At 40.4% G+C, this 25,636-nt stretch overlaps 1 protein-coding gene across 1 annotated transcript in view; it reads left to right on the top strand.

Annotated features, from left to right (window-relative positions):
- The first annotated feature begins 3,159 nt into the window (after positions 1-3,159).
- Positions 3,160-25,636, top strand: part of LOC130913039 (hexokinase-4-like) — a 196,063-nt gene continuing 173,586 nt past the window's right edge. Inside the window, exons 1-2 of the mRNA XM_057831303.1 lie at positions 3,160-3,310; positions 20,584-20,950. Coding sequence (XP_057687286.1) covers positions 3,160-3,310; positions 20,584-20,950 — 518 coding nt within the window. The remainder of the gene's footprint in view (positions 3,311-20,583; positions 20,951-25,636) is intronic.

Raw genomic sequence — 25,636 nt, forward strand, 5'->3', positions numbered from 1 at the left:
AAATAAAGCGGAACTAAAACACAGCGCGGGACGCAATGAGGAACAGACCGAGAGTAAACATCATGCTCAACTCACGGCTCTGGCTCATATCATGCCGCTAGATATAAAACAATAATACCTGACTGCTGCCAACAGCTACTACAAACTACGTCCACATAATGCTATCTAACGCTATCTAATGCTATCTAGATATCACATGTATAAAGAACTAGATGCCAAATGACAGACTCGGTGGTGTTAGCAGTACATGTATAGAAAACTAGATGCGAAATGACTGACTCCCTGGCGTTAGTAAACAGCTGCCATCCTCAAGCAGTAGACTTCTATGAAAGGCTGTTGTAGCGAACCTTCCGAGCGAACCTAATTACTTTTTTGTAAAATACTACTAAATCGGCAAAATCTTGACTTGAATCTGTCTTTAAATGATGAAACAGTTTTAAAACCTTTACATGTCAAAAGTAGACAGAAGGGAACTAATGCAAAAACGGGATGAATCTTAACAACTTTAACGGTTGATTCACAACATTAAATTAATTGAATGTAGTTTAAAGCTGCTGATACAGAATGGGGACTGGAGTTTTTTATTTACTGTTTTGAACTGTTAACTTGATATTGAAATAGTAGTTTAGTTATATAATATTTAATATAATATAATGTAATATAATATATTTAAGTATATGATAGTGTATATACGTGCAGTATATACTGCTCACAAAAATTAAAGGAACACAGAGTGGGTGCACCCGTTGGCTTTAACTGGTGCGAGTTTCATCCCAGCCGAGGGTGTTGTCCCTTCTGTGCGTGAAGGTTTTCAGGTTCCTTGACATGAATGAATTTTAATTGTGACAGTTATCTTCCTGCCTGTAGAATTCCAACAAGCATTTTATTTAAATGAGGTCATTGAGTGATAGTTCTGATTAATGTTTAACTTGTATCACATTTAAACGACCATTTTTATAGTATTAATACATATTTTTTCTTTCTTATGAGCAACTATGACGTTACAACCTACAAGAGCGACCAACATTGCTTTTTTTAGATAGGCTGACTCATTTTATGTTTAATTGTTTATGATTTGATGTTTTTCTATTGCATTCTGTGTTTTTTAGTTGAACAGATTACAGCACAAAAGAGGGCGGTGTCAGTGTTGATATAGTATAAGATATTGATGATTGCGTGTTGTTTTCTGAACTGCATTCTCGACTACTGGGCACTGCGTTAAGGATTGCGTTTTTTTTTTTTTTTTTCAAAACACATTGACAAAAAGGATTAGTTTCAACCTGAGCCATGGAATATCAACATGGAACTGACCCTTTTCATGGACCGAACACTTTTCCCGAGGAGTAAGTTATGGGCTCAATCCCTTATAACCAGTGTTGTTAATAACGGCGTTACAATATAACGGCGTTACTAACGGCGTTATTTTTTTCAGTAATGAGTAATTTAATTAATTACTTTTCTCATCTTGGCAACGCCGTTACCGTTACTGAGGCGGGAAAGGCGTGCGTTACTACGCGTTACTAAGTTTGTTGAATAAAAAAAAAGTCTGAGAGAAACGGACTCACGGGGACGAGAGCTGAGCAGGAGTGGGGAAGACGCCGTTGCAACCGCGATGCTAGATGGCTCCAATAATACCTGACTGCAGCCATAGCCGACAAACTACGCCCACATGACACGGTAGATATCATATTATAGAACTAGATGCAAATGACAGACACTGCTGCATTGCCAACATGTTTTAAAGACTACATGCGTTTGTAAACAGCCGCCATCTTAAAGCAGTAGACCTCTCAGGAAGGCCCTGATGTAGAGATCCTTCCTAGCGAACCTAAGTAATTTTTTTTTAATCTAAAATGCTCCTAAATCGGCAAAATCTTAACTTAAATCTATCTTTAAATGATGAAACAGTTTTAAAACTTACACATGTTTAAAGTAGACAGAAGGGAACTAATGCAATAACGGGAGAAATTTTAACAACTTTAACGATTGATTCACAACTTTAAATGACTTCCACACATAGCAAAAGTTACTAGCTAGTTATCGCAATACCCTTGTGTCTAGTTAAGCGGAGGGTAAAGAATTGGGTTAGGGCCAATTGTCCCCCAAACCCTTTAAGCTTCACATTGTATGACCTGTGTTTTTTTTTTTTTTTTTTTTTTTGAGAAAAAAAAAAATATATATATATCACTAGTTACTTTGCCAAGTAACTAATTACTCTTACATTCAGGTAACTGAGTTACTAACGCAATTACTTTTTGGGAGAAGTAATTTGTAACTGTAATTAATTACTTTTTTAAAGTAAAATTAACAACACTGCTTATAACACAGAGGCCATGAGATTGCAGCGATGCTGACTTTAACTTTGCACACCTGTTTGGGACAGACTCTGGGAATTCGTGTGTGCTCACCCTTGGGAAATGGAAATGTGTTTTGCTTTCTGGACTCTGATATTATGGTTTATTTTTTAACTGTTTATATTATACGTTTTTCGTTTCTTTGTTTTACCGTTTTGTCTCGTCACCTCTCGCGTGGTTTGTGATGTATTTTTCTTTGAGTCTACTTGGGTTTTGTTGTTGTTCTTTTTCTTTTGCTGATTTGTTGTTTTGTTTTTTAGTTGGGTGGATTCAATTTTCAATTAGAATCCAAAAGAGGGAATTGAAGAATTATATTTCCATTTATTCATAATAATTATATATGGACATTGCATTCTCCAACTTAAGACCGTGTATGCCTTCGAGTAGCAGCACATCTGGAAAACATTAGCTATAGGGGTTCACAATGCACATTCCAAGGAACTTTACCCACCCCCAAGTAAGAGAGAAAAGGACTCCAAGCAGAGAGAGAAACACTTTTGTCTTGCGTCTCGTCCGGGCCATGTCTCGTTTATTCTGTCTGTGTGTCTTTCAATGTAAAGTCTTTGTTCTTTTTCATTTCCGAATTCTATGTCATCATCTCCTGTTCTTTATAAGAATAAAACAACCTGTAACAAGGATAAATCCTTTTCCTTCACTACCATACAATAAACTATTGGAGTTGAAACAACCACCGAAGAAGAAAAAGGCGGAAGTGAACGCAGTTGCCTAAATTACGTCAGAAACAAAACTGCGAAGTAGACGAAAGGAACGAATATGTTGGAAAATGCTGTGAGGGAGCGCCTTGATGCGGCCGCCGATGAAGTTTGCAACCTGTTTGAAAAAAACGATAGCGTCGTACAAGGAGGAACTTGTTCGAGCGAGAGAAGAGAATGAGCGACAACGACGACAACTGGAAGCTGCTGTCCGGGCTCATCCGATGGTGTGGCACATGCCAGGTGTGTTTTGCAAAAAAAAAAAAAAAAAAAAAAAAGTAAAATATTCGTATTTTACGAACCAACATAATAATAATTGTTGCGCAATATGATAAGTAATTTAGTTATTGAGTATTGGTGGGCGCTGTTAACTCCAAAAAGAAATAAAACGCACAGGTAAACATCCGTAGACAAACGTTGTCTGAAATTCATATATTTCAGCTGTGTTTTGCGTGTTTTTTTTTCATAAAAACGTCTTTAACATGACTTATTATGATCATGAGTCACCGCCTCCAAGCCTTATTTAGCTGTGAACCGTGGTAGTACAACTAAATGGTGTGTCACGAGGCAAGAACGCAGTGCATAAGTCACGTCACGGCAAAATAACCAATTCCCACCAGGCCAATAATATACCGCTTGACCAATCAGAGCAGTTCATGGCAAAAGAAAAATAGCGTTTTGCGAGTTGTCGGTTACGGTAATAGTAACAACAGCCTAGTCTGTTGGATCCTAGCAGCTAATTGGGGCAAAAAAATCTATTAAAGTTTACTCGCCAGTAGAGCTGAAACGAATACTCGAGCAACTCGAGTAACTCGAGTTTAAAAACTGATGCAAGTAATTTTATTCACCTCGAGGAATCGTTCAATTTTGCCAGCTCTAAGCATCACGTTTTGCCCGGACTACTTTTAATGTGGGACAACGAGCTGATGTCGCCTGCGTAGAGGAAAAAGCAATAAAAAAATACCTAACTGCATCCGACAGCCGCTACAAAATACGCGGACGTTGCTAAAAACTAGCCCGCAAGATGCTACGGTGGTAGCACTAGCAGGTAGCGTCTGATGCGTCTCATAGATATCACATGTATGTTGAACTAGATGCGAAATGACAGAGTCAGCGGCGTTCGTAAACAGCCCCCATCTTGAAGCAGTAGACTTCTCAGTGCTAATAAATAACTGTCACTCGCTCACGTAACGTTAGCCCAGCGGAGGGCAAGGTTTCTATTAATTATGACCACTGTCGATGCGTGGCTAACATGTCTTACATGCAGGCTTTATTTAATCTGTGAAAACATAGCGCTGTAGCGTGATGAGGGTGTAAAATAAAAACTTAATAATGCTAACTTTCAATTTTAGCTCAGTAGTCATTGCTGGATAAAAAACCAAGTAGCACTGGTCCTTAATGTGTTCCAATACAGCAGGTATCATACTGTAACGTTGACAAAGAGTCACCCGCTTAGTTAGATTGGAATTATTTTGGGGGAACTTGTGGAACAACTAACACACGACTGCGGTCTGCCGCAGCCGACGTACACGCACCTGCCAGAAAGACAACAACAGGAAGGCACGTTTCTCGCTCTCCCGCACCTCCCTCACCTCCGCACGTCACGTGGTGCATTCAGGAACGCATGCAAGTATCCCGGCCATATTGTAACCTGATATGTTGCAATACATTTCTTTTGAACACTGCAAAAACTCAAAATCCTATCAGGACTTACAGTTTAGACTAACTTAAAACTTAGCTAGAACTTAAAAATAGCTTGACACAAATGGAAAATCAATTGAAACACGTGGGAAAATACTTAACGCTTAAGTGATGTGTGTTATCAAGCATAATCGCATTTTTAATATATAGAAATTAACATTTTTAAATATATATACACTCACCGGCCACTTTATTAGGTACACCATGCTAGAAACGGGTTGGACCCCCTTTTGCCTTCAGAACTGCCTCAATTCTTCGTGGCATAGATTCAACAAAGTGCTGGAAGCATTCCTCAGAGAGTTTGGTCCATATTGACATGATGGCATCACACAGTTGGTGCAGATTTGTCGGCTGCACATCCATGATGCAAATCTCCCGTTTCACCACATCCCTATTTTGCTCTATTGGATTGAGATTTGGTGACTGTGGAGGCCATTTGAGTACAGTGAACTCATTGTCATGTTCAAGAAACCAGTCTGAGATGATTCCAGCTTTATGACATGGCGCATTATCCTGCTGAAAGTAGCCATCAGAAGTTGGCTACATTGTGGTCATAAGGGATGGACATGGTCAGCAACAATACTCAGGTAGGCTGTGGCATTCCAACGATGCTCAATTGGTACCAAGGGGCCCAAAGAGTGCCAAGAAAATATTCCCCACACCAGTACACCACCACCACCAGCCTGAACCGTTGATACAAGGCAGGATGGATCCATGCTTTCATGTTGTTGACGCCAAATTCTGACCCTACCATCCGAATGTCGCAGCAGAAATCGAGACTCATCAGACAAGGCAACATTTTTCCAATCTTCTATTGTCCAATTTCGATTAGCTTGTGCAAATTTTAGCCTCAGTTTCCTGTTCTTAGCTGAAAGGAGTGGCACCCGGCGTGGTCTTCTGTTGCTGTAGCCCATCTGCCTCAAAGTTCAATGTACTGTGCGTTCAAAGATGCTCTTCTGCCTCCCTTGGTTGTAACGAGTGGTTATTTGAGTCACTGTTGCCTTTCTATCAGCTCGAACCAGTCTGGCCATTCTCCTCTGACCTCTATTCAATTTTCAATTCAATTCAATTCAATTCAATTTTATTTGTATAGCCCTCAATCACAACAGAAGTCTCAAAGGGCTTTACAGAGGCAATATGATACACAATTAGAAATGAAGCAACAAAGATGAATAGATGCAGTTCAAGTCCTGGGTATCCCCTATCCTTAAGACCCTCCATGCCGGCAAGGAAAAACTCCAAAAACTCCAGAGTCAATTGGGAGAAAAATGAGAAACCTTGGGGAGTACCACAGTCAGGAGAGATCCACTCCCAGGACGGATAGACAGGAACCCCAGAACGGCTAATGGGAATTAGCAAGCGAAATTATAGTCCGTAAAAATACAGTGGAGTAAAAGAGCAAGAAGAAGTCCCTCTAGTCAGATGAGACAGAGGTAGCAGCGAGGACGTCTATCCAGCCAGGGGTCCGGACAGTCAGGTGGCTGCAGCTGAAAAATAGTGTAACGCCATTTACCATTACCTTTGGCTGCTGTCTATTTACCACCAGAGAAGAAAATGAATGGAGGATCCAGCACGGTGTTTGAATGTGATACCACACTGCCTTTGGAATTGTAAAATTTATCATTGTTGTTAATAAATAAAAATTTAAAAAATTAAGACTGTATGTGGCAGTTATGGCAGGACGTGTGGAATCACGGGAGTGCCAAAATAAATAAATAAATAAAAATACAGAGAAATAAATGAATAAATAAAGAGTAAAGTTACTTTTTTATTGACTTTCACTTTTGTTAGTAAAGAAAAGGAAAAAAGAATGACAATTTTTGTCATTGATGTTTCTATTTCGCTTGCCTTTTCTATTTTGCTTTTAACGAAAGTAATGGTCTGTCAATCAAATGGCGTTGGGAGGGACTGAAACTAAACTTCAAATAGGTTAAATGTATTTAAACATCCAATCTGTTTACAGATTGTAAGGTATAGACAAAAAATAAATTAATTAATAATGAAATGCCAAATAATTAATTAATGCTAATTAATTAATAATGAAATCCCAAATAAAATTTGATACAAAACTAATAATTCTGATAATTCCCAGGTACCAACGTATTGCCATCAAGCGCGGAATACTTCTCTGGCTTATTGACATGAGTCGCAGTAAATTTTGTGCGATGTGGACTAATGCTGCCACCGGGGGTGGCGAGGCCTGGCCACGGCTTCCCCCAATGAATTTGTTGCCTACACCACTGGTCACTAGGGGTGCAACGGTTCAGTTAGCCCACGGTTCGGTTTGAACCTCGGTTTTGGGATCACGGTTTCGGTTCGGTATTGGTTTGCGTTTTGCTTTTTTTTTATTTATTTTTTTTTTATTTTATTATTATTTTTTTTTTAAACTGCCTTTATTTTGCTTTTTAAAAAATGAAATAAACACTTAAAATGTAAACATTTTCGACTGTTAAAATGCCTCTTAGCTCTTTGGCTAGTGTAGTGACAGACTACTGAAATACACACACCGTAGTAAAAAAGTTACTTGGCAAAGTAACTGGTGATACCTTTCATGTTTTTTTTTTCATTAAAAAAACAACAAACAAACCCAAAAACATAGTCACCTTTGCTATGTTTGAAAGTCATTTAATGTTGTGAATCAACCGTTAAAGTTGATAATTGCTCCCGTTTTTGCATTAGTTCCCATCTGTCTACTTTTGACATGTGAAAATTTAAAAACTTTTTCTTTAAAGATAGACTCAAGTCAATATTTTGCCGATTTAAGTAGTATTTAAGTATTTAAGATAAAAAGTTGCTTAGGTTTGCTCGTAAGGTTTACTACAACAGCCTTTCTGAGAAGTTTACTGCTCTAAAATGGCGGCTGTTTACTAACGCTACCGAGTCTGTCATTTCGCATGTAGTTCTATATGAATGAGATATCTAGGCGTAGATTGTATGTTGTCAGGTAATATTGGAGGCATCTAGCCTAGCATCACGTTTGGTACAGCGTCTCAACAAACTGTCTTCCCTCTCTCTGACTTTTCTCGCGTCATTCAACCAATGCATTGTCTCGTTGCAGAAACGGTGACCAAATCGTAACGGACGAAAAAAAAACGTAATGCACGAAAAACGTGCAGATTTTGAACGTAACGTACGGCGTACACATTTAAAAATGAGTGCTCACTTGTACAAATTACGACGAGGCCGTACAATTTGACAGGTATGAATTATAGTGGACCGTCACAGGTAGTAGCACTCTGTAGCACGGGACGTCAAACTATCAGTGGTCAGAGTGAAACTATGTGTTTTAGCGAAATCATCTTCGATGGCTTTGCGTGCTATTTCATAAATGTCGGGGATTACGTTGTTGGCGAAATATGTCCGCGAGGGAACAATGTAACGTGGGTCAAGCGTGAAAAATAAATTAACGAAGCCCGCCGTGTGTTTTCACTGGTGTCATCTTCGGGGTTGTCCTACCCTTAGAAAGTGATATCTGTGGGTGATGGCGGCTAAGGTGCCGGAGTCATGTTATAAAAGTGTTGCCATTAGCATGGGGAACAAGCGCTGAGCAATGCTTGCAATTTTTTTCTTCAATATTTTCTCTCCATCCGCATTGTAGTCCACGGGGAAACCAAAATGTTGCCACACCGCAGATTTGAAAGAAGGTGGTGCTTCCTCAAAATTCGGTCTTTCCACTCGCCATTGCTATTTGTTTTCTTTCTTGTTTCACTTTCACTTCGCTCGTAAGCGAGCGAGGGCGTTACTCGGCTTCTATTACACAGGTGCTTGACAGCGATCCGACATTTACTTGCGGGGCAGGAATTTCTCCACAGCGGTGCTTCACGTCACACACAGGCACACAGAGCTCGATCAATTCATTCCACAAGCGTTCGGAATACATTAATTGCAAAACCGAAAAGGCGCGGTTCATAAAGGCGTATTGAACCGTACAGGGCGAACCATACGGTTCGGCTTTGAACCGCAAACTGTTGCACCGCTACTGGTCACCCCACTCGCCAGTATAATGTCAGATTGTAGTAGCTGCGGAACTCAAAATTTTGACTGGACTATTATGGACTATGTACATTAACATAATATAATAGTTTACAATATACAATATAACACCATCAACAAAAGTATATCAGAAGGTGTGTCTTGAAGTCTTTCTGACAATTTTCTACTGGCCTGTTTAATACTACAACATAGTAAAAACCTGATATTATGGCTTTTATTTTTTGGTGTGCCACCCCAAGGTTTTAAGTGGCCCCATTTGGCCACCCCTATGAAGAATTTCTGGAGGCGCCACTGATTTGAAATAGGCAATATAGCGCTACTCCAACACCTTGTGGTTGTTCCAAGATTTTCTTGCCTGTGAGTGAACGAGGGCAGGAGTGTTCCATTTACGTCTTTCGCTCCCCCTCCGCCCACTTTCCCTCTTCCCTCCAAGTGGCCTCAGTGTGACGTCATCGCAAGTGCTTAGGGCAAATCAGCGAGGGCAACTCAAACCGCGATTGGAACGCAGCCCATGTCTTCATGCCCAAATGCACTGAGTTGCCGCCATGTGATTGGCTGATTAATTCAATTTTATTTGTATAGCCCTCAATCACAACAGAAGTCTCAAAGGGCTTTACAGAGGCAATATGATACACAATTACAAATCAAGCAACAAAGATGAATAGATACAGTTCAAGTCCTGGGTATCCCCTATCCTTAAGACCCTCCATGCCGGCAAGGAAAAACTCCAAAAACTCCAGAGTCAGTTGGGAGAAAAATGAGAAACCTTGGGGAGTACCACAGTCAGGAGAGATCCACTCCCAGGACGGATAGACAGGAACCCCAGAACTGCTAATGGGAATTAGCAAGCGAAGTTATAGTCCGTAAAAATACAGTGGAGTAAAGGAGCAAGAAGAGGTCCCTCTAGTCAGATGAGACGGGGGTAGCAGCGAGGACGTCTATCCAGCCAGGGGTCCGGACAGTCAGGAGGCTGCAGCTGAAAAATAGCCCCTCCCCTCTGGGGAGGGGGGAAAGGGGACACCGGGTGACTGGTGATGAAGAGACTAGACAACTAGATATTAACATTGGAAAATAGAAATAAAGTAAGACAAGTGGTAGGTAGAGTAAGAAAAGGAGATAGAACTCAGCGGCTGTACTGCCCCCAGCATTATAGCTTCTAGTGCAGCTTAGACTAAACTATGAGTCTACTCCGACTTCAACTAGCCTAACCATAAGCTTTGTCGAAAAGGAACGTTTTTAATCTAATCTCAAATGTGCAGACTGTCTCGGCTTCTTTAATACTAGCTGGAAGCTGATTCCATAAAACAGGGGCTTGGTGGCTAAAGGCTCTAGCTCCGACAGTACTTTTATAATTAGAATTAGACAGTACTTTTATAATTAGAAATTAAGTGTTAACAAGCAGCTGGACAGGTGTACCTAATAAAGTGGCCGGTGAGTGTACATATATATATATATATATATATTTTTTTTTTATATTAAGGGTGTACGGTACGTGTAATAGTTTTGAACCGTTCCAGTACATGGTAGTCGTTTCGGAACGAACGCGTACCGAACGAGTTTCTGACGTAATATAACCCTTACTTTTCGAGGCTGTGAGTCGATCGGGTTACAGTTCCTTTGTGTACATTATATTTAGTCCGTCTTCTCTACTATAATGAGGACCAACATGGTAGGACAGTCCAGAAACGTCAACGGCGCGACAACGTGGCCGCCGCGAGAATGCAGTGAAACGCGGGCGTTAGAGTCAATCAGCCAATGCACACCAGTCGCAGTGCAGCCGCGTGTTAGATGCGTCCCAGAAGCGGCTCAACGCAACGCACGCGGAAAGAACGGCAGAGTTTATTACTTGATGCCAGACACGGCCCTCCTGCGTCAATACTACTAGCTAGGATCGGGCCGGGAGTCACTCGTGTAATAATACGGTGGATCCGGTCGATTTTCAAATTAATATGCAATCGTAACCTACTTTATGAATCCCTTACATCTCTTGAGTTGTAGATCAGGGCACAGTTGACTTGCCTTTGTTGATTTACGGCTGTCTATAATAATAACCAACACGGCCCCATGTTCAAAACAAAGCCCTCCTACCACAACAAAACAAGTAGGAACTAATATTCACATAGGAACTAAAGTTATACTACATAAAATATACAATATAAATGAATACTACATCACATTTGTAAAATATAAACACATAATAAAATAAATAATAGCCCATTTAAATAAAATAAATTGAAATGAGCTAAAACACCTGTAATTAAACAATATGAATTGTTTCGCTTTAACTTGAGAAAATCCACCAATAAAGCTTTTGAAAACCGTTCATAAGAAAAAAAATGTTTCAGTGAGGCATTTCATTTGTAAAATACATGTTAAAATCTTTGTCATTGGGATTGCTTTTCTCTTTAGCACAGGACTTTTTTCTTCTTTCTTTTAGAAAGAAAGCTGACCATTACGCGGGGTCTGAAAGGCAAATTATATATGTGTATATATATATATATATATATATATATATATATATATATATATATATATATATATATATATATATATATATACAGTGCTGCTCGAAAGTTTGTGAACCCCACAGCGATGGTCAGATTTTTTGTAAAAAAAACTAAAATAACCTTATTAAATGTTAAGTTATACCCAAATCCACAATACTGACATTCCAAATAATGGACTGAAACAAAAGAAATAGTTATATTGTCATTCTTTATTTAACAAAAGTGGTTGATTTAAGAAAAACTCAGATATCATGTGTGCAAAAGTATGTGAACCCCTTCAGTTAATAGGATATTGCGCCTCCTTTTGCAGAGATTACCTCAACCAAACGGTTTCTGTAGTGACTAATCAGCCTCTCACATCTACTTTGGGGGATTTTTGCCCATTCTTCCTTGCAGAACGCAGTCAGTTGAGAGAGGTTTGATGGGCGTCTGGCATGAACTGCTCGCTTCAGGTCCCGCCACAGCATTTCAATGGGATTTAGGTCAGGACTTTGACTGGGCCAGTCCAGAACACGAATCTTCTTCTTTTTCAGCCATTCCTTGGTTGTATTGCTGGAATGCTTTGGATCATTATCATGTTGCATGATCCACCTTCTGCCAAGCTTTAACTTCAAAACAGATGGCGTCAGGTTATGTTCTAGGATTTGACAATATTCCTCAGAATTCATGATTCCCTGGACTATGTGGAGTTGTCCAGGTCCTGAGGATGAAAAGCAAGCCCAGATCTTGACATTCCCACCTCCATGCTTCACTGTTGGGAGAAGGTTCTTTTGGTGGTATGCAGTGTTGACTTTTCGCCAGACATGGCGGTTTTGGTTGTGACCAAACAGTTCAATTTTGCACCTACATCAGTTGATGAAAACTCTTTTTAATTTAGTCTCGACAACACAACTGTTAAAAAAACAAAAAAAAAACTACTGAATTGATTGATTAGGAAATCAGGTTGAAATAATAGAAAATTCCAAAATGTTGAGGGGGTTCACAAACTTTTGAGCAGCACTGTATATATATATATATATATATATATATATATATATATATATATATATATTAGGGCTGTCAAAATTATCGCGTTAACGCGCGGTAATTAATTTTTTTAATGAATCACGTTAAAATATTCGACGCAATTAACGCACATGTCCCGCTCAGAAAGTATTCTGCCTTTTGGTAAGTTTTACAGCAAGGCTTTTTGTGCTGTCCAACAGCGAACTCTTGGGGTCGCTTTGCGACATGGTTTATTGTTTTCTTGCCAGTTCATTATGGCTGCACGACGTCTCGGGCTGATAATGTTGTGCTTATATGATCCCTGGACAAGATTTGTCCGTAAGTATGGTTGTTGTAAAGAATGTACATATTATGTTAGTAAGCGAAATGTTATATTTTTTGTATGAGACGCTTTTTGTTTGTGTTTAGTGAACCTGTATAGCGTGCTAAGCTAACGTTGTTGCTAATGCAATGCTTGTGTGCTTTTTTTTTGTAGTTTTACGACGGTCTAAAGAGGACAATGGTTTGAGGCCATTTTATTAATAAATCAGATGAAAAAGGAAGAAGTCTAATTATTAAGGCATCGTTCACTAGCTGTCTAGCTTTGGAAAAAGTATAGAGCATAGACAGATTTAAATGACAGTACAGTACAGTGAAATGCCCACTACAGTCCGTATGTTGAATGTATATATATCCATCTTGTGTCTTATCTTTCCATTCCAACAATTTATTTTACAGAATATATATATAATTTACAGAAAAATATGGCATATTTTATAGATGGTTCGAATTGTGATTAATTGCGGTTAATTACGATTAATTAATTTTTAAGCTGTAATTAACTCGATAAAAAATTTTAATCATTTGACAGCCCTAATATATATATATATATATATATTTATGTAACGCGTACACACAGATCTGTTGTGGAGCGTGGAAACCTCGCTGCCGATTCCTTCATGTAAGGACGCTAACGGCTGCGTCGTTGGCTCGAGCTTTATTGCCGCAGTGGTTACTGTCCTTGCCTGCCGATTGGAAGCGTCGTGGCGCGCGGGTTCGCGTCCCGGCCTGGTCAGAGGTGGGAGCGGAACGCGGTGCGGCGCTGACACACCGGTTACAATGGTGCCGTGATCCGTATCAGCAGCGAAGGTTTCAGGGGGTGAGTGTGACGGGTACACGCAGGTCCGTTGTGGAGTGTGGAAACCTCCCTGCCGATTCCTTCATGTAAGGACACTAACGGCTGCGCCGTTGGCTCGAGCTTTATTGGCGCAGTGGTTATCGTCTTTGCCTGCCGAGTGGAAGCGTCGTGGCGCGCGGGTTCGCGTCCTGGCCTGGTCAGAGGTGGGAGAGGAACGCGGGGCGGCGCTGACACACCGCTTACATATATATATATATATGTATATATACAATTTGGCAAAGCGCAGATGACAAGAAATTAGTGTTTTAATCCGCCGTCTAGCCACGCCTACCATTATAGGGCTCTAGCGTCCCCAACAGGTGGATGACGTCAGCGGGAGAATGGTTTCATCTGATTTAGGATGCAGCCCATTGAGGGGGAATTATTCATTACGAGGAAAATGCGACGAAGAGAGCCGCAAAATGTAATTGTTTCAGTCTCTCCAATAAAAATCTCCAATATTTTTAAAGGATATTTTTTTTATCGAAGTATTCCCAATTGCTAAATAAATGGTATGGTCATGACAAATAACAATCTTGTGCTAAATGGAATATGAAATAATAAAAATGCATTTATTCAGTACGACATGGTAAAATGAATCCATAATGGTCAAAACTGTCGACTTCACCTTTACTGTCGCACCTCCCGAACGCTATATTAAGCCGCCGTAGTTATTCAGACTTTTGACATTTCCCTGCCCCCCGGCTTCGAGAATGTAAACAAACCAAGAGGCGTGACAGCTAGCTGACATGCTAACCCGAACCAAGTTACGTCTCAAAGTCTTATTTTCGTTTTTCGAAGCGAAAAATCACACAAAACTAGCCCTGATCATTTCACACTGCCGCAGGGTTGTCGATTGTCTTAGCCAATCGGCAACCCGCCCGGCAGAGAGCAAGTTACAGCTTGTTCCCCTGCTACTACGGACAGGAGAGCTCACCGGGGAAGCAGCTGGGCAATGACCGCCGAACAAACCGGCCGACGTTGGAGGAGCGTGGAGCTGCCAAATGGTCAACACAAATATGGCAAAATAATGCTTTACTACACGGCGAAGACGTAAACAGCGAGAGTCATACGACAGTGGCTGCAGTTGTTGTTCAGCTAACATGACAATGTGTATGAGTAGAGCTTTTTACATGCTCATCCATGATCAAACGTAAATAGTCCTTTATTTAAAGAAAGTTTGTAGTGTTTACTTTGTAATCGCTGTATTCGCAGCTATTTTGAAACGCAAAGTGCAAAAACATGCATTTTACTGCATAATATTTATGTGCTTACTTCTTGCTGAGCTGAAAAAAATTTGTATAAAAGTGCTGAGAACAATCTTTACTGTTTGTAAAGTGAGGCCGGGCACACTGTTGATTGCTATAGCTCTCTTAGCAGCTAGGTTTACTACATGAGCAAGACATCCGATTTGTGGTCACAATCCATCTGTGTCACGTACTGAATTAACAATGTTTGCAACATTATCTATAGTCACTGGTTTGGATTGATTTGGCCTTCTTAACTTCCATTCAGTCATGACAGTTTAGAATTCATCGATGTACTATATGGACTATGTGTACCATAATCACTCTGGGCTCACGTAGCCAATGGCATGGAACGTAGCACAACTAGTTTGCTATTTCATGATATCTAGTGTGTGCGCGCATTAAAAAAGTTAGCAAACTTACTGGCTCCTTACTGGACAACACCAGCATATGACAATCAACTTTCATAAACAGGACGAGTTTGAAGCACAGTGCTCTTAATATGCCACTCAATGTTCATCATTTCCATTCAGCTGTCCGTTGTCAAAGCGAGGTTGTTCGTAGCAGCCAAGTCGGTAACAATGTTTTGGCGGACTTCGTTGTAAATATCCGGCGTTGTGCCGAAAAATAGCCGCCCCGCGTGAAATTTCACCCCTGACGGGAGCACCCACACGTCGACAACACCGGCGCGCTGGAGATGGTCCGCAGTCAATCCGGAGCACTGACGCGGCCGGTATACGTTGAACAATAGGATACAATGGGAACGATTGGCTCCGGCACTATTTTTTGCTGGACCTGGAACGAAGATGCATTTTGTGCAGTTGGTAACAAGGAATCCGGACTTTTAACAGCACGTCTGCCGTACGCGCGCAAGCACTTGCACGCGAGGCGATAAATCGCAGCGGAAAAATTACCGCCTTCATTTTTATTCATCGTGCGATAAATGGAATTATTGCATATTGCGACAGGCTTAGGTGTGTAGGTGCAGGAACTGAGCTGTGTTCTGTCTAATTTAACAAATGCATTACCTTAGAAACATGTAAAATATATAAATTATGAATAAATAAGAAATAAACAATTTTATTGTCACCTTAAGTCACTGGTGAATGGAGGTGGATGGCTGCTTGATGACCGTCAACATCGTAGACATTTTCCGACCATATTGTCAAGCCACTTCACTGACGCTGCACACCACAATTTTTCACAAAAGAAACTACTACTACTACTACTATCTACTGTGCTGTCGCCATATGTCGAGACAAATCGCGAGTCAAATTTTATGTCGGATGTCGAAAGGATCGTATGTCGATGCAATCATAGGTACCATGGGACTTGGAAGTAGTTTTAACTTTTAAGAGTACCGTAATTTCTGGACTATTGGGCGCCCCTGAATCCAAGCCTCACCTAGTACATTTTTTAAGGAAAAAACATTTTGTACATACATAAGCCTCTCTTGCCTATAAGCCGCGTGTGCCCACTTAGTAACAAGAGACAGTGACAAAGAAATACAGTTTTCAAAATTTTAATAACACACCTTAACTTTTCGTTCCAAACAGCGCCGGCAAACACGGCAGTTATATACTGTAGCAGCGGCACGGAAGTTACATAGCATCAGCATGGCGGTGCAGCACTAATTGCGCTGGTTAATAAAAAAAATGAAAGGCTTTGTTAGCAAGCTTCATCTTCCTCCTGTGCATTCAAACCATGGAAGTCTTCCCCCTCAGTGTCGGATATAAAGACGCTCAGATGCACTTCGCCACGCACCTACTCAGTCTCTCCTTCGCTGTCGCCTTTAATATCTCCCATAATGAGGCAAATTCACTCCCAGCCTGTGCTGTCGTCCTCGTCACGCAGCAGACTGGCCCCTCGAAACCCGTTGGTGATGGCGGACTCTTTCACAGCACTTCACGCTGCCAGGCTCCCCCGGCAAACCTGTGTTAAAGCTGCTCTTCGCATGTGGCGAGTCTTGACAAATTATCTTGCCGCTCATCATCAAAGCTTCCCATACAACTCGGATGGCCAATTTGATTTCTCCTAGCATTTTCCATGATGCAGGTCTGCCAATTCTACTCATGCACAAAGACAAGGGTCCGCCACCTCTATTCATGCACAACGCACAAAGTTAAACTACCGGTAATAGTGCAAACTAGCGTCTTCCTCGACACATATATTCCACGTGTCTCACTCCCACATTCCATGCTCGAACGCCCCTGGTGGCAGTCAGAAAAATACACAAATTGGCCGCATCATTGCACACGCCGCAGGACCCAAAATGAGGGGAAAAAAGTAGCGGCTTGTAGTCCGGAAATTACGGTATATAAAGATAGCATAATATTATTAATATTTATGAATTCATCATCCGTGCTACTCATCCTCACAAGGGTTGCAGGGATGACGGCACCTATCTCAGCTAGAACAGAACAGAATAGTTTATAGTCATTTTACATGGTACAATAAGATAGGGGAGCCTTCTCCTGTTCATTGCATACATCAAGATAAAAACAATAGTTCAACAATTGAAGTGCAAAGTAGAAATTAAATAAATACAAATAAAAAAATCGAATCAAATAAAATATGTAGGACCATGGTAACTTGAGTTTAGCTTCCTTGCCCACAATGATTCATTGCATTGACTGACCAGTAATTTAGAGTTCAGAGTGGTGATGGCTCTCAAAAAGAAAGGCTTTTTTTTGTCTGTCTTTTGTGCATCTGTAGTGTCTAATTAATTCATAGATATTAATACTTCAATGAATTGTATTGTCTGTCTTTTAGAGCTGGGACGAAATATCGAAATGGTGATATATCGTGATACTTTGCATCCCAAAAGGTTATCGATACGCTCATGCCAGGAATCGAGATATCGTTATAAAAAAGGTGTCAATGTTTAGGTAGGTTCCACAATGCAAAAAAGCCGTCAGCCCGACGTCATCCTCTTCCGTCTTCTTGAATCCCGCTAGTCAGCGGCAAAGAAAAACTCCCGCGCCGTTTGTTCGTTATGCATTCGTTCTTTAATCCAACATAAAGTAATCCACGGCAAACAAAATGGCAAATGAGAGTTTGAGTAAATGAAAAACAATCCACTCGAAAGGCAAATCCACAAATATAGGGAGAGGTAAACAGGAGAGGTGAATGGTAAAAAAAAAAACTGTTTGGACTCTTATGCTTCCTCCTTCCTGCCTTCACGCCAACTCACTCGCCCAAACAGCTCTTGCTGTGCATCCACATCGTATGACATGACGTCACAAGCCCGTCCCACGAAACCAAACAGACAAATAACAACTTGTTTTATAGAACCAAAAATTAATTTATTCACAATTAACCTGAATTAACCTAACATTATTTAGGCTCCTTCGGTTTAAAAAAAAAAAAAAAAAAAAGGAACCAACAAGTTGCTACCAAAATCTTCCGTCATAGTGTATCATTTAACTCTATGCCTGTCATTGACGGTGTGTGACGTTCATTTAGAACCATAGAGCAGTCTTTCCGATTTTTGGGGCATTTACAGGCCACTTTCTGTTCATTTCAGGGCATTTAAAGGTCACTTCCTACTTCGTTTCAGTCATTGCCTATTCATTCCCGGTTCGCAAGTGACCCATAAAATGCCCCAAAGTCAACCGGAAGTGACTGCAAATCAAAAGATTTCCGTGAAATGGCCCAAAATTACCTTGTTGCCCGGCATTGGCTGCCACTGACGGCCATAGAAGTGGGAGGGGCCCGTTTGAAGAGGGAGGGGTTCATATGTTGTCACCTTGCCAGTTCAAATGAATTGGACATCTACTACTGATAAACTCACAGCAAAAGGGTGAAGATAGCTTGTTTTACAGTTTATTAGTTTTGTAGAATATCCTAGAATGATTTCCTGACCAATGTATCCATAATCGATATATCGCCATATCGTAAGATCATCGTTATCATGAGCTTTGTATCGCAAATCGTATCGTATCATGAGTAGGGATGGGAATCGAAATCCGATTCCAATTCCGAACCGGTTCCTAGTGTTTCGAGGCCTCGACATCACAATGAAAAAGCCGTAATGATCCCTTTAACGATTCCTAAAGACACGTATTGCGTCGTGACGTGAAGTGTCTTGTTGTCCAGAACTCCAGACGCATCAAACTAGCATGGCGCTAAGAACCACTCGCTCCAAAGTTTGGCTACACTTCACCAGGAAAGAGGGTGAAAATGAAAGGTTACGATGGTTTAGCACATGCATTGCAGCCGTAAACATAACAATGACAGCACGTAGGTTCAAACGCTCGAAAGTGTGTCTTCACTTCACGAGGAAAAATTAAAACAAAGCGACTTGCAGTCATTGCAAGGTGGAGATAACTGCAGCAGTAGGGAATACGACTGCACTGTCCGCACCTAGACGCTGAGGCTCGGTCCTGGCTATACAGCAGCTAGCTAAACTCCCAAATGACGATGCAGAAGACGTTGGTATAATTTGCTGACTTTATTCAACCATCACTTGAAGAGTGAAACTAAAACTAGAAATGAAACAAATCAATTTCGTCCCCAACAACAAACAGGTTTGCATCAACGTAAATCAGCGATAATTAGCTGTTAATACATTAATAACAAAAACGGTTAGCATGCGTTCGCTAGCATTAGCACATCGTTCAAATCACTACACAACTGGATTTAAGTGTCCGATCGCGAGTGGAAACACACAACAACAACAACACAAAAGATGATACATACAGGCATTGGCTCTGTAGGTATTTTACAAACATTAACAAAGAACGTAGGCTCGTAGCAGTGTTTGCCTCTCTCACTAACTCGCTCACTCGCTTGGATGCGCACTTCTTCTTCAAATGTAAGCGCGCTCTTCTTCACGTGAGCGCTCACGTGAAGAAGAGCGCGTTCTTCTTCGCGTGAGTAAGCGCAAGGGCACCCCCACTTGAGCGTGAAAGCACCCCGAACAAGCGGAAGATGGATGGACGGACGGACGGACGGACGGACTTTAACACAGGGGTCCCCAAACTACCGCCCGCGAGCCGAATACGGCCCGCCTCCACATTTGGTCAGGCCCCCTGAACAATACCAGAGAGCATTTTGATTATATTTTGTTTTTTTTCTCAATTATGTTATTTATTTCCTGGCCTTTTTCTGTGGCGAACTCAGAGAGGGTTATTATCTATTCAATTAATAGTGTTATTATTATTTATTATTATTATTATATTAAATTATATATATATTTTTTAATTTGATTTACTTTTGTCCCATGAAGAATCCAGGAAGGGTTATTTGATTGTGGCTTTCTGAAAAACACATTTTTACATTTAGGCATTCCTGCAATCGTCACACTTTTTCTGTTACAAACTGACCCCGGCTCCTCATCAGAGAAGGGAAAAGTTATGTTGCCCTCACAGGAAAAAGTTTGGGGACCTCTGCCTTAACACATATTGCCAAAGGCAGAACAACGACCTATATGCCAATATATACCAATATTTTTTATTTCTATAAGAAAAATGTTTTAGTAAAATGTTACAAATTCTTGTGTATTTGCCACTTATTGCCACAGTTAACAATGAGGCTTTGGGCCTCTTTTGACCTCGTTGTGAGTTTGTAAGGTTGTGACTTCTGATTAAACAAACTCAATGCCAATCAAAACGTTTTGTTCTTCTTTTTCCTCAAATTAGAATCGATAAGAGAATCAATAAAGAATCGAATCGTTAAGCAATATCGATAATGGAATCTGAATCGTAAAAATCGTATCAATTCTCATCCGTAATCATGAGGTACCAAGAGGTTTCCACTCCTACTGTCTATTTTATGGATTACATATCTTGTCGTGTTTCTATTATTTGCAATTGTTTTGAATGCATCATTCATTGTGTGTGGCAATGATTCTAGAATTCCGATTATATCACCGCTGTATTAATTTGTTCTGTTTGTGTTTCATAGGCGTCCAGCAGCTGATTGGTCTTCCGCAACTACTAAGTCCTCAGCTGCAGGGGGGAAGCACTAGATTTGAGCAGGAGCCTTTCAATGTTCAAGAAAAAGGGAATGATCCACAACGTGTCATTGCCGTCAAAGTAGAAGAAGAAGAGCACGTCCTCAGCACGTTGCCACTGACTGTTGTTGTGAAGCGCGAAGACGGCAAAGCCCAAGCACCTGATACGTCACACCTCGAACGTCATAGTCTGCGTGAAGAGGCGAACGAACTTTTGAGGGACGAAGCAGAAAATAGAGGCGAGGAAGATGACCGCTTAGAAAAAGGGGGTCGGCGCACAGAAGATGTCACGGCAGCGACAAACCGTTCAGTTGCCCGGTGTGTGCTAAAAAGTTTATTCGAAAGGATTACATGATCACGCACACGTGGATGCACACGGGGGAAAAGCGCTGCAGTTGCTCAGTTTGTGGGAAAAGTTTTACTTGTAAGCACAATTTAAACATACACATGAGAAAGCATACTGGAGAGAAACCCTTTGCTTGTTTGGTGTGCATAGAAAAATTCCACTACAGGGTCCTTTTGACCGCGCAAACTGGCACGCACACAGGAGAAAAACCTTGTGCGTGTTTCGTTTCCGGCGAAAAGTATTCATACAAGTTCCCATTGAGCGAGCACATGTGTACACACACAGGAGAGAAACCCTACTGTTGCTCAGAGTGCGGCCAACGGTTCACTCGTAAAGAATATTTGAGCAGCCACAGCAGAGCACACGCCAACGAGAAAGCCTTTAGCTGCTCTGTTTGCCAAAAACACTTTGTCAAGAAGTTTAACTTGGAATTACACATGCGGACGCACACCGGCGAGAAACGCTTCACTTGCCCAGTTTGCGGTAAAAAAATGTACCCAGAAGTTGCAGATGACGTCACACATGCGAACGCACACAGAAGAGAAACCTTTTGCGTGTTCCATTTGCGGCGATAAATTTACTCACAAGGTCACTTTGATTACGCACACGGCAAGACACACGGGAGAAAAACCTTTTGTTTGCGCACTGTGCAGCCAAAGCTTTTCTTCCAAGTATTATTTGAATATGCATTTGTGCATGCACAACGGCGAGTAAATGTTTCTGTGGCAACGATTCGCCATCCAACCCGACGAAAGTTCCAAAAATGCTCTCACAACATTTCACAACGTATAATTTCATTTTTCCTTTTCAGGGCACACAGTAAATATTTACAGCAACAAAAAAACTTACCTCCCACAACCAAGGGCGTAGGTTTGGTCTCAATATTGGTAGAGACGATATAACAGTTTTTGCTGGGGACGGGACATTAAGAAGACCAAACCGTTTGGGTGAACGGGGTTCAGGGCTACATTTCTCACGAATATGAACCTAATTAATTGATAGGCTAAACGATTAATGCAAAATAATTCTGAATTGATTTATACTAACTTCCACACTGTAAATTTATAACATCCTAATCTGATATTTTTTATTTAATGATCGAATCATTTTCTCCATCTTGTTTTGAATATTTGGGGCTAGTTAACAGATTAATGCATCAGTGTCTTCCACTTTAAGTAAATATTACTATTTATTACTATTACTATTTAGTAATATTACTATTACTAATACATCTAAAGTTGGTCATTTTTCAGAAATGCTTTCAAATGTTTTGAACAATATTCTTGAATTAAGAACATTTCTGACAAACGATGATTCTGATATTGATGATAACTGATAATATTCTGATTAAATATACAAACTTTTTGCTTAAGTCTGTTAAGCTTATTTTCAGCTAGCTATTTTTCTTATTTCAAGAAATCTAAGTGGGTAAAATTTATTTGACGCACTGGCAGATAATTTCACTAGTAGATTTACACTGAAAGCAAGTTTTAAGAAGGTGGGTTTTTGCAGTGCATATGTATTGGTTCAGGTGCGATTCACACCTTTGTTTTCAAAAACTACCAAGGAAACATTTTTGAAAACTTCCAGAATAAATGTCTGGATTTTATTAGCGAATTTATATTGCAATATTTGAACACATATTAACATACACAAAAAATACAAACTTGTTAATCATCCCATAACTATCAAGGAATGCAAAAAAAAAAAAAAAAAAATACCACACAAAATTATATAAATAAATGTTAAACATAACATACAGAATATTTCTCTGAAAGCAGCTTCCTCTTCGAGTTTGAGAAATTCACACATATTAATGTTATGCTAACTGATGCAGGTTGGACTTTCAGTAGCATAATTAGTGGTGTGTTCCCCACCAACACATTTACCTTCATACATTACTGACAGTGGCTACTGTAGGCGGAAAAAAACTTCTAATATCCCTTGTGTTCGAAGGGGGCGGAGGAGGCTGTTATATTTCTGTTGGCGTGTCTGTGTGTGTGTGTATGTGTGGGAAGGGGGGGGGGTCGAGTCATCAGCCAGTCATACGTGTGTTTGAGGGGGTAGAAAATGGATTGGCACATTCAATAAGTGAAAAGGGGTCAATGTAGTCAAGTCTAAATATAATGAAAGTGCTGAAATTCACTTAATAATGGTAGGCTCAATGCTATCCTTACAAGATATTGGAAGGCAGTCTAAATTACCTAGATAACTGAAGTCGTTATATAATGCAAATAAGGTTGCTTAGAAGTTTGTGGGGACATTCTGAAAAGTTGGTAGTGTTATGTCCCTCCCCATCTCTATGCAAACCTACGCCCTTGCCCACAACTGATGTCAAGTTACTCGACAGTCAAGCTATGTTCATACTAGGAATGTCCTCATCCGATCACGTGATTGGAACTCTGGCTGATCTTGCTATTTTCCAGAGGATCGGAATCGGGTGAAAAGGATCAGGTTTTAATTAGATAAATATATCTTTTTCTGCTTCATGCTCGGACAACAGCTCACTCTCCCGCCTGCTGCTTGTCTTGGTCAGCAAGCAGCTGGAGTTTATTACTTAAAGGTAACAATCATTGATAGGTTCGTAACTTTGATCTGGCGAGTGAAGGGTCACTTTACGATCAAAGGCTAATCATTGTTTGGTCAATCTTCGATGTCTAGAGGCTGTTCTTGGCAGCTTCAACGTCAAAGTATGAGTGAATTATATGAATGTTATGGAGGGTGATTAAAAGTATGACATTAAAGGTGATGCAATGAAAAATGTGGGTGTGCGTAAGCCTGTCGCAATATGCAATAATTCCATTTATCGCGCGGTATATAAAAATGAAGACGGTAATTTTCCTGCTGCGATTTATCACCTCGCGTCCACGTGCGCGCGTTTGTTACGTGAGCGCGTGACGCACGCGCTTGCGGCAGATGTGTGACAGACGTGTTTGACAGTGCTGTTTAAAGTTCAGCTTCCTTGTGCCACTCTGTTTTATTGACTTCTGGGTATGTTCGTTTTATACATTTGAGTTTGAGTGACCGTCATTTAATGGATGGAGGCAGGGCCGAGTGCACTGTCGGCGCACAGCAATGAGCGAGCAGAATGAGGAAGAGGACGAACCAGTCTGCAAAATGTTTCTGGAGGTTGTTTCAACAAAAATGGCCAACAGAATAAATCTACATGCTCATTTGAAACACTATCATCCTCTCCAGTTTTCACTGCTTAGTAAGAAAACTGCATCGCAACAAGCGGAGCCTCCTCGTCATGTTAATTGACAATTAGAGGTATTCGCTTGATGTGAGAAGTACAGACGACACCGTGCAAAATAGCGTTCCCTCACGGAAAGTGAAGTCCGCTACATTGCTGAAGAAATGAGACCATTTTACCTCTGTTAAATTATATTTCATACCTTTGGGAGCCAAATTTTTGTTACTGCTACTTAATTAGTCTATTTTTCTCTGTTGTTGTTGAAGTGCAATTACTGTTACTGCAACTTTATACCTATGTGCCTAAATGCTTCAGTTTTTAAGTGCAATTTTATTTTTTCTTGAAAGAAGACATTTATTTTGTGTTTCTGTGCAGTATTAATACTGTTGTCTTTTACTTGAAAGAGGCATGGTCTATTGTTTTTAGTTGTGATTTCTTAAAAGGTATTTTTTTAATTTAAAAGTAAACATTTATTGCGTTTAAATGGGTGTACTTGATCTATTAATATAGCCTATACTGTATTCTCACTGTGTTATTGTAAATCGGTTAAAAGGGGACGGGACATGATAAGCATATGCTTCTCTCATCAGCCCTTGTCTTTTCTTCGTTTTTTTCGGGTTGCTCATATCACATCTTGCAACTGTCAATGATACCGATGATGATGACAATAAATAAATAAATAAACGCTCAAAAAAAATGTTTTGGGGGGAGGGCGGGGGCGCAATAATATCGCATATCGCAATAATTTATGAGATAATTTATCGCCCACTAAAATTTGTTATCGCGACAGGCCTAGGTGTGCGTACATTTTGTGCTGGTGCAAAAAGTTGCAAAAAATGTGGCGCCTTAGTAATATGTATACTGTATGGCAATGTTAATTTTGTCCAATATCATTCAGGCCTAATATACTATAATTATATATGGTGGAAAACACTCAGGTGACTTGAAGTTCCGCTCTGAGACCCCCAATTTGGCCAAACTCAAAATTGTCCTATACAGTATGCATGTGTGATACATCATTGGAAAGCTTAAAATCTCAATTTCCTGGCGGAAGAAAAATTTTGAACAGGAAGGCATTTAAAAAAAAAATTTAAACAGCAAAACCCTATCTGGAGGCAAGAGCACGCGAGAGCAGAATTACAGACGCCATGACTTAGCAAGATATTATCGCATACTTGCCTCGTTTCGATCCAAAAACTCCCTGTGGCATGTATCACTGAGTGTCAAGACACAGCTGTGAATGGCCACAGCTAGATTTTGGGTGGATTTTATGGGTGAAACATGGTAATATAACAAGGGTCGAGATGCAGAAATCGCAGACATCAAGGAGTGGTCGAGATTTTACTATTTTTACCCTTTTAAACTTTTTTTTTTTTTCAAATTTTCTGTTTGGATCCATTATTTATCATCTAACATATCGGAGAAAATGCAACAGTACCCAAAAAGATACAATTAAGCGATAGTT

This window comes from Corythoichthys intestinalis, chromosome 3, assembly GCF_030265065.1.
Source record: "Corythoichthys intestinalis isolate RoL2023-P3 chromosome 3, ASM3026506v1, whole genome shotgun sequence".
Taxonomy (NCBI): Eukaryota; Metazoa; Chordata; class Actinopteri; order Syngnathiformes; family Syngnathidae; genus Corythoichthys; species Corythoichthys intestinalis.